Genomic DNA, 10,068 nt, shown 5'->3' with positions numbered 1-10,068 from the left:
CGTAGAGAAATGCATTTAAGATTTGTCCCTGTTGTTGCATGCACCAATAGTTCATTCCTTTTTACTGTTGAGTATATAGTAGATAGTCATTGTATGAATATACCACCGTTTATCCATTCACTTGTCACAGGACATCTGGGTTATTTCTAGTTTGGGGCAAATGTGAATAAAACTGCTGTAAACAGTCATGTATGTTTCTTTTTGAGTGTGTGAACACAAGTTTTATTATTTATTTAAAATATGTTTTATTGATTTTAGAGAGAGGAGGGGAGAGGGATGGAGAGATAGAAGGATCGATTGGCTGCTTCCTGCATGCCCGCAACTGGGGATGGAGCCCGTAACTGGGGCATGTTCCCTGTCTGAGAATCAAACTGTGACCTCCTGGTCCATGGTCTGATGCTCAGCCTCTGAGCCACACTGGCCAGGCTGAACACAAGTTTGCAATTCACTTGGGTAAATGCCTAATAGTGGAATGGCTGGGTCACATAAGTAGTTTGTAAGAAATTGCCAAATAGTTTTCCAAAGTGGATGTTATGCTTTGCAATCCCATCAGCAATGAGTGAGAGTTCCTGTCCTCCCACATCTCCAGCCTTGGTTGTCCATCCTCATTTTGAAGTGGAAACTGTCCTGCACCCCCACTCTGACTCCTCCCTTCCTGTTGGCTTCTGCTCATTCTACAAAAGAGTCTGCATTTTTGCTTTGCAGTCTGCTGGTACTAGTGAAGGTAATGACTTTGTTTTTTAAAATATATTTTTATTGATTTCGGAGAGAAAGGTAGAAACATCAATGATGAGAGAGAATCATTGATCAACTGCCTCCTGCAGACCCCCAACTGGGAATCGAGCCCACAACCTGGGCATGTGCCCTTGAGTGGAATCGAACCCGGGACCCTTCAGTCCACAGGCTGACGATCGATCCATTGAGCCAAACCAGCTAGGGCAGTGGTTGGCAAACTGCGGCTCGCGAGCCACATGCGGGTCTTTGGCCCCTTGAGTGTGGCTCTTCCACAAAATACCACGTGTGGGTGCGCACGGGCAGTGCGATTGAAACTTCGTGGCCCATGCGCAGAAGCTGGTTTTCGGCCTGGGCGAGTCCATTTTGAAGAAGTACTGTTGATATTTGGCTCTGTTGACTAATGAGTTTGCCGACCACTGAGCTAGGGCATGAAGGTAATGATTTTAGACTACTTTATATTTCCACTGTGCACTAAAGTACTCTCTCATTTTTTTAAAAAAATCTCTTAATAGTCCTAAAAGGCAGTTTAGGAAACATCCGTAGGTTGGTATGAGAGATCACGGCCTGTTTGAAAAGAATTTCTTTCTGGCTTTCCCAAACCTCTGCTTTAGTAAACCCTCTTAGCTCCCTACTCATCTCAGCCTCTTTGTAGTCTAACCAGATAAATCCACTGAAATACGATGGTCGAGGGCCTTCACTTGGCTGTGGCAGGAGAGACCAGTACCGTGGCTTTCCAGCTGGGTGGGAAGCCCTTAATTCCACAGGAAGGGCCATGTGTCTTCTTCCTGCTCAGCGTTGCCTCCTAACGCGGCAGCCAGCACAATGTCATCATCCCCAGAGTCCTGGTTTGACCCCTCTCCTCCACGGTTCATCTGACGGCTCTCACTCTGTGCGGATGGCTGATAGGTCCCATAATCCCCTGAAACCAGGAACCTCCCTGATGGCATGACCAGGGGGCCATGAGTCTCCGTACCCTCTGTCCTGCCCTCCACACGGTTTGTGTGTGAGGATGTCACTCCTTCCGCCAGCTGCTGGCTTCCATTGGGACCTGCTGGTGGGACATTTTCATAATCTGGGCAGCACTGAAAGGACATCCAGGGCTGCTCCCCCTGGGCGGCCCCCAGGCCCAACTCTGCCGTATTGACGTAGTCGTTTGAGGTCTGAGAAGAGCTTTCCTCATCGCTGAGTGGATCGTTGCCCTCAGTTCCCGGAGGCAAAAATCGGGCGTAGTCACTGGCATGGTCCCAGCCCTTGTCTCTTTCCTCAGTGGATTCCAGCTCCCGAGCACTTGGGCGGGCAAAGAGGTTCCCAGGGGGGTGGCTGGGAGAGGCCAGCAGCTCAGCAATCTCTGCTGCTGTGGGAACATTGACGTAGTCTCTGGAGTCCTCTGAAGAGACGCTCAGATCGTCTCCAGCTGCTCTGACGTGGACGGAGTGTGCCGAGGGAGTGAGGTTCTCATACACCCAGGGTCCCCTGGCGTTGTCGTAGATGCCCACGGAGTGAGCCTGGGCGCTGTGCACCTGGAGGGCATGGCTGGCTTGGGAGGTCTGCGCGCAAGAAGAGAAAGCCAGGGACAGGACAGAAGCAGAAACAGGGACGAAGCCTTTCCTCTTCCCCACCCAGTACTCTCATCAGACCGTTCCTCCACCCAGTTCTCCACCTCGGAGAAGAGTTCTGAATCAAATACAAGACTGCCCTAGCTGGTTTGGCTCAGTGGATAGAGCGTCGGCCTGTGGACTAAAGGGTCCCAGGTTCGATTCCAGCCAAGGGCACATGCCCGGGTTGTGGGCTTGATCCCCAGTGGTGGTGGTGGTGGTGGTGGGGGCGTGCAGGAGGCAGCCGATCCATGATTCTCTCTCATCATTGATGTTTCTCTCTCTCTTTCTCTCCCTTCCTCTCTGAAATCAATAAAAATATATTAAAAGTGAATAAATAAATTTAAAAAAATACAAGACTTTGGATGCTAGGTGGGCATGAGCAGAGTTTAGGGAAAGCAAAAATGTAATGGGACGATAAACAGTAACTGTATTTTGGCCACATTGTGGGGGTTTATGGAGGAAATACTATAAACGGGACAGAGCCTGCCAGCTCAGAGCACACTGAGGGGTAATATAGCCTAGTGGCTAAAGGTGGAGCAGGCCCAGACTGAGGGTGCAGACCCTAGCCTCACCCCTCTGAATGCTCTCCTTGCAACCTCAAAGGCTGGCCCCCACTTGAGCAAGTTACTTACTCTCTCCATGCCTCCGTTTCCTAAGTAATAAAACAGGGATGATTATAGTATCTATATTATAAGCTTTCTGTGAGGAGTACATGGGTTGCTGCAGGTGAAGTGTTTAGGATTGCTCCTGGCACACAGAAGACACGAGAATGCTTGCCATGATCATCACTGAAGGGGTTGAAGGGGCAGCTGGCACAGACCCAGCTGATTACGGCCATTTAGGGATGCTGGTCTGATGTTTCCAGAATTTCTGAGTTTTTGAGAAAAGCTGGACATCTGGGCTTGAATGTGAGATCTTTTAGATTTTTAAATGTTGGCAACTGGCTTAAATGTTCTTCCAACACGACAGAGTCCAAGCTAACCACACTTGTGGGCTGAAGTCAGGTCTGGATCAAAGGTCTGGATGCAGAAACCCCCCAGGACCCACCCGCGCCCTGGAACTAGCTTTGGCAATGGAGTTTCTCTTCCCTGCCCTGTGAGTGGAGTCCAGCATGGGCCTTGCAGGAAGGGGAGGAAGCACAGGCAGTGACATGGAGGTAGCCGCAGGGTAAAGGGGGGCTGGGTACCGACAGAAACACCATCAGCAGCAAGACGGCATTTACTCGAGATGACCATAAAACCAATGAGCAAACAGAACTTCTTCAACAAGCCAACAGAACTTCTCTCTGGGAATAATGAGCATCCTGGCCTTCGAAGCAGTCCCTCCCCTGTCCCTGCCTCTGCCCACACCACGCGGGACCCCTCGCCCCGGGAGCTCCCGTCAGCCACAGCGTAAGCCACAAGGGGTTGCTGTTACTAATTGTAACACACTCCTTGCCACCCAACCCCATTGGGTCAAACACTTTGGAAACTAGCTATAGTTCTCAGTGATTTATGACTATTTCTGCTGGTGGGGAATCATGAAATAATGTGACAGGAGCTCCAGAAGTAATCCCCAAAGCAGGCTTTTAAGTCTGCTTTGAGCACCAACAGCAATGGGGACTCTCTGTGACCCTTGGAGGCTCGTTTGAATAAGCATGGTACCATGTCTTTGTTCAAACAACCCATTGCAGTTCCAACATCAGGCCCTGGAGGACTCATGCCTTAAAACCCGAAGCTCTTACTCATCTTTCTGAACTTTTCTCCTGGGGCAGCAGGAGGTCCTGAGGCGAATCTTCCTGATCTAATAGGGCTGCCAGGGTTTGTATGCAGGGACACAAGATCTGGGGCCTAGAGTTCTTTCTCCTCAGTCCTTGGGCCAGACACAGGCAATTACTCCCAAGGGCTGGTCATCCCACGTGACTTACCACGTGTGCGGAGGGAGGGCTGTCAGCGTTTCTGGAGAGGAGGCTCTCGATACTGAATACACGGAAACTCCTCGACTGGTGTCTCCCTGGAAGGACAGAGGACAGAGCCTGATGGTGTAGCCCAGTGGTTCTCAACCTTCCTAATGCCGCGACCCTTTCATACAGTTCCTCATGTTGTGGTGACCCCCAACCATAAAATTATTTCCATTGCTACTGCATAACTGTAATGTTGCTACTGTTATGAATCGTCATGTAAATATCTGATCTGCAGGATGTATTTTCATTGTTACAAATTGAACATAATTAAAGCCTAGTGATGAATCACAAAAACAATATGTAATTATAGATGTGTTTTCCGATGGTCTCAGGCGACCCCTGTGAAAGGGTCGTTCGACCCCCAAAGGGGTCGCGACCCACAGGTTGAGAACCACTGGTGTAGCCAGTCCTGGCTTCAGCCTGCACACGCCCCGCATGGTGGGTGAAGCGGGCCTGTGTGGTGCCTGGCACATGGGGCTGGTGTTCTGTGGCGAGAGGGTCCGAGCTGTAAGGATGATGCGCCCTGAGGCCGGGGCCCTCCTCAGCATCCGGGGCACCAGAGGACACCAGCCCAGGGGTAGGGGGCTGGGAAGGGAGCGCCTGGTGTGAACCCTCCCTGCCTGGAATGCTGGCGGCCATGTTCTCTGTTTTTCAGAATGTCTTCCCCATCCCTAGGCTCACCCATTTGTCCTCTGCTATCTTAACATCAGGAAGAACCAAAACCCCAACCCTAGAATGTGAGTCAAGGTCTGTTTAGGTCCAAAGACCTTACTCTCGCCACTGCTGGAAGCTTAGAGAAAGTTGCTTCCTGGTGGTGAGAGGTGCATTCATGGGGCAGAAGTTCTGTAGGTCTGGACTCCGTGGATTAGAAGGAAACACCTACCTAGAACTCCTTGCCTCCGGGGCACGAGGTCATAAATATTTTTGGCTCGTTGTCTGGACGGAGGCAGAGTCAGCAAGGGCGCCGTGGTAACCCGCAGGTAAGGAACTCGCCCTGCAGGGCAAGGACACAGAGGGGGACGCTGGGGATGAGATGGCCCCACCCTCACCCTGCACCATACAAATACCCGTCCAGACTGGACAAATGCCGTTTGAGCTGCAGGGACAGGGGACTCCGTTGACAGAGCTGGGAGAGAAAGCGGGGCCCAGGGGTAGGAGAGCAGTGACTCTCAAGAGGGATCTCCACTCTCTCCAATCAGCACTCAGCCTTTTGGACCCTGAGGGAGGCAAGGACCAGCGCGTCTGATAAGGACTCCTTGCGTAAATCCTTTACCCCCAGAGAACAATCCCGGCTTCAAATGCCCGGCTAGATGATTGGCCCTCATGTGCCTCAACCTTGGACACACGGGGGACTCACGCGTCTTCCGTGCGGTCCAGTTCCACAGGACGCAGAGCACCGCGATGACCAGGAGGGTGGCAAGGAGTCCCGCCAGCCCAGCGAAGACGCTGCTGCTCCAGTCCTGATCTCTGCAAGGAAACGGAGTGCCACGCCCCGCCGGGCGGGGAGGCCGAGGAAGATGCTTCCCGAGGGCTTGGGAGGGGAGCCCCGGGAAGGAAGGCTGAGCTGGGGGGGGGGGGGCTGTGTGGGGGGAGCGGGTCCTCTCTGTGGACACGGAAGGAACTGTCCCGTGTGAATGTTCATTGGATGCCAGGGGTTTGCCTGTGAAACTTATTTAATCTTTGCAACAACCCTACTTCTCTTTGTGACTGAGAAACCTGAGGTTTGCCCGGCTGATGTGGCCTATGAACCAGGAAGTCACAGTTCGATTCCTGGTCAGGGCATATGCCCAGGTTGTGGGCTCGATCCCCAGTGTGGGGAGTGCAGGAGGCAGCTGATGGATAATTCTCTCTCATCAGTGATACTTCTTTCTTTTTTGTTAAAAAATATATTTTTACTGATTTCAGAGAGGAAGGAAGAGAGAGAGAGATAGAGGTTCGGAAACGTAGATAACACATCAAAGATCACACAGACAGGAAGGATCAAAGATGGAATGTGAGTCAAGGTCTGTTTGGGCCCCAAGATCACACTCTTTCCACTGCATCACATTGGCTTCCAAACTTGCAAAGGCAAGTTCCTCTGTCCTTGCTTCCCCTTGTTGCCACTCCCGGGCTTTCTGTCTTTCCAGGAGCAAAGGATTACCCAATTGACAGTTAGGGAGCGGCTCTGTGACAGGGTCCAGCTTGTGTGCACTTGAATAACCTTCACAGCACCAACTTGTGGAGCTGGTCTCCAAGCAACACTCTGTTCCGTGGAATTTCACCAACACGAACGCACTGAGCGTGTTCCCTGCCAGTTGCAATTTCCCTGCAGGGATGGGGCGGGGCTGCTGCTCCTCATTGCCTGTTGTAACAGCAAGCAGCCAGTGAGGCTACAGAAGGAATTACTAGCTGACCCGGTACCCCCAACTATTAGAAACCAGGTCATCTGTCAGGAAAGGCTTTTGTCTTCCTGGGTTCCAGGCTTGCGTATCCAACTTGATACTGGTCATGTCCACTAGGCTGCCCCACATATCTCAAACCAAATCTGTGTGAAACAGAACTCCCATTCTCCCCCATAAGCCTGCCCCTCCTCTGGCATTTCCCATCATCTAGGGCAGTGATGGCGAACCTTTTGAGCTCGGCGTGTCAGCATTTTGAAAAACCCTAACTTAACTCTGGTGCCGCGTCACATCTAGAAATTTTTTGATATTTGCAACCATAGTAAAACAAAGACTTATATTTTTGATATTTATTTTACATATTTAAATGCCATGTAACAAAGAAAAATCAACCAAAAAAATGAGTTCGCGTGTCCCCTCTGACACGCGTGTCATAGGTTCGCCATCACTGACCTAGTGGCTCCATCGGAAATCATCCTTGGCTGCTCTCTCTCTTTCATGTCCGACTCCTCGTCAACCAGCGGGTTCTGTTGCTCAACCCTGGGCATCAATCCCAAACACAGTTACCTCTCACACCTCCTCTGCCTCCACCCAGCCTGGGGCACAGTGTGTTCCACACGGACCTTTGCAATAACCTTCCTAATGCGTTTATTGCTTTCACTCTCAGCCTCAACGTACCATCTTTACACACGAGCCAGCGTGAGCCCCTAAACAGTAAACCAGGTTGCGCCCTTTTCTGCGTGCAACCCTCCATGACTTCCCATCACAGCTGGGATAACACCCGCAGTCCCACCCCCGGGAAGACTTCACAGCACTTATGTTCTGGCCTCTTCCTACCTCCAGGCCTCGTTTCCTACCGCTTCCTCTGACTTTGACGGCCAGGACTGCTTGTGCTCCTTGCCCATGCAAAGCACCGTCCTGTCTCAGGCCTCGGCTCTCTCTCCCACCTGCCCGCATGGCTCAGCCCCTCATTTAATTCAGGTCTCTTCTGAGATGTCACCTCCTCAAACAGGTCTTCCCTGGCCACGCCGTGTAACCCGCAGTCCCCTTACTCTGCTCTGGTTTTCTTCATGGGGTTTATGACGGACATTATTCTATGTTCATTTGTTTTTCTGTTTGTTTGTTTTAAAAATATTTGACTCTCCCACTTGACTATAAGCTCCAGGAGGTCATGGCCTTGTCTATTGTGTTCACCTGGTGCCTGGAACAGTAAGGGCCTAAGAAATATTTGTTCAATGAAGGAATGAGTGAATTAACAAATGAATGAATGAATACAGACTTCATTTTCTTCGGGGGTGGGGTGGGGAATCCAGGGTTCTGATGCTATGAATTCATTCCCCATCAATGCCCCTCTCCATCTGCCAGTGACATGTTTGTCTTGGAAATAACTTTTATTTTCCCCAAACTACAGAGATTTAAAGTTCATTATCGTTGCATTGTACCGTTCTCACAGCACTGAAATTTGTACCTACCAGTGTTGCTAAAGTTTCAACTGCTGACGGACTTTTATTTTTGTTAGGAAGACATGGAACGTAAAGATTAAGCAAACAATTGGTATCTGCCATGAGTTCGGTGAGATTTTATGTCCTAAAGCAGATGTTTATCATACCTGCGATTGCATTTCTCATTCATGGCAAGTTTTTAGGATCTAAAAACACATCTTTGGGAAAAGGGAGCCTTTTGTTTTTTTTCATGGTGGGACCTAGTGCTTGTTTGAGGAGCTACTGATGGGACTTGAGATGGGAAAGATTGAGGACAGCGGTCAGAGCCTCTGAGAGGTGAGAAACTCAACGGGGCCAGGCAGCTCGCGCTGAGAAAACCCTGCATGATCACAGATATTCCTCTTCCCCCACGACTCCTTTTTCTCAACATCCCTCCCTTTCCTCTCAGAGCGAGCTTCTCTGAGCCTCGCGTTTGGTGGTTTCAGTGGACCTGAGCCTTGTTGTAAGGGGAGGCAGCTGCCAGGGTGGAGGCCCCCAGGGTAGGCCAGGGCCCTCAGGAATTCAGGGAAGGGTGAGCCGCCCTGAGCCACTCACCTGCCCAGCCTGCTGGGAGTTCCCTGCAGAGCGCTGGGCTCCGAAGTCCCCCCTCCGAGTTCTGAACGGGTCGGGGTGATGGCATCCATGGTCCCCAGGAGCCCCTCTGGCTTCGGCTTCTCCTTCTAAGCCTTCTCTCAATCAAAGCCAACTGCCGGCATATGTGCCACTTTTCCTGAGTGGCTGGCTCCAAGGAGAAAAGGCAAAATTAGTTAGTATTTTACATATAATCCCGGGGGAGGGCGGGGAGGAAGTCATTTGGTTTTTAAAGTTCCATCTTCCTCCTCCTCCCCCCATCTATGCCTAAAATGTCAGGCTGAGTTGACCCCAAATACCAAAATGACAGGTTTGGTTCTACCTGGATGTGCCTACCTTGCCCACTGCAGGAGGGCAGAGCTCATCTGGGCGTGGGGCTCCCTGAGGGGCAGCACAGTCTCTGCCCGCTGGTGGGAGTGCGAGGGGCACCGAGGTGGAAGCTGCCAGGAGGCCGAGGTGGAAGCTGTGAGAGGTACATCTTCCCCAACCCCCAGAGCAGAGAGGAGAGAGCAAACACTTGGCCAGAATGGAAACAGAGAGTCAGAGACAGGAAGCGACACCACCAACATGCTCACGAAGCACGGGCACCGGAAAAGTGCTCAGCTCTCAGCAGATGGCAGAGAACACGCCCCGCCCCCACCGCTGCTGGAGGGGGGGTGGGGCTGGCAGGTGCTCCGGGACTGGGGGAGCGGGATGACGGAGGGGCCAGGTGGCAGGTGGGTGACCGCTCACCCTGGGTTTCGGAGGCCTGTCGTGTTTCATCAGCCCCCAGGTTCACAGCGGTGTTTGCAGGTCTGGGAGAACTGGAGGGTGCTTTTTAGGCCCAAATGCGGATCTCCGGCACCTGATGCTGGATCGTGGGCGGAGGGTGGAAAGGTTGTCGTCATAAACGCTACCAGATGGTTTTGATGGAGCTGATCTGTGTTTCAAGATTTTGAGAACCTTTGTTCTGGGTGTGACCAGCATGGAGCTTACGCTGGGTTCGCAGGCCCCCTGGAGTCCACTCTGTCCGCCCTCAGCGCCCCCCCCCCCGGCCCCCCCACTTCCCCGCTGGCTGTCTCGCTCACAGGGCTCTCTGGAAGATGGATCCAGCCCTTTGCACACCTGTACCAGAAGTCAAATCGTTTAGCCCCGGTGTCCCAGCTTTGAGGATTGCTCCCCATTTGTTTCTCACTCTCTTACCCTCTTCCTCTGACCAATCTCCTGAGACCCTCTTTGCATCTTGGGAGAATCTTGAAGACAAGGGGTCACTAAGGCTATTATGAGGGTGTGAGGAAGAGCCTCTCTCTCCACCAGGAAAGCGATTCAGATAAATGGCAGGGAAGGCAGCCAGCGCTGAGCAC

General features: G+C 51.8%; 1 protein-coding gene across 3 annotated transcripts; it reads right to left on the bottom strand.

Annotated features, from left to right (window-relative positions):
* Window positions 1-9,365, bottom strand: LAX1 (lymphocyte transmembrane adaptor 1). 3 transcript variants are annotated; one of them, XM_059673651.1, is made up of 6 exons: window positions 9,062-9,365; window positions 8,690-8,872; window positions 5,633-5,742; window positions 5,159-5,269; window positions 4,240-4,325; window positions 1-2,255 (listed from the first exon to the last, which is right to left on the bottom strand). In XM_059673651.1, the coding sequence occupies exons 2-6, from the start codon at window positions 8,776-8,778 to the stop codon at window positions 1,488-1,490; spliced, it is 1,164 nt and encodes a 387-aa protein (XP_059529634.1). In that variant the 5' UTR covers window positions 8,779-8,872; window positions 9,062-9,365; the 3' UTR covers window positions 1-1,487. The 3 variants fall into 3 exon arrangements, with proteins under 3 accessions (XP_059529634.1, XP_059529635.1, XP_059529633.1); XM_059673650.1 differs by having other exon boundaries at window positions 3-2,282; window positions 9,062-9,362; XM_059673652.1 differs by lacking the exon at window positions 5,633-5,742 and having other exon boundaries at window positions 1-2,282.
* Between the last annotated feature and the right edge of the window lie 703 nt (window positions 9,366-10,068).

Source organism: Myotis daubentonii, chromosome 18 (genome assembly GCF_963259705.1).
Source record: "Myotis daubentonii chromosome 18, mMyoDau2.1, whole genome shotgun sequence".
In the NCBI taxonomy this organism is placed as follows: Eukaryota; Metazoa; Chordata; class Mammalia; order Chiroptera; family Vespertilionidae; genus Myotis; species Myotis daubentonii.
Note: the sequence above shows the minus strand (reverse complement) of the source record. Positions and strands in the feature narration are given on the sequence as shown.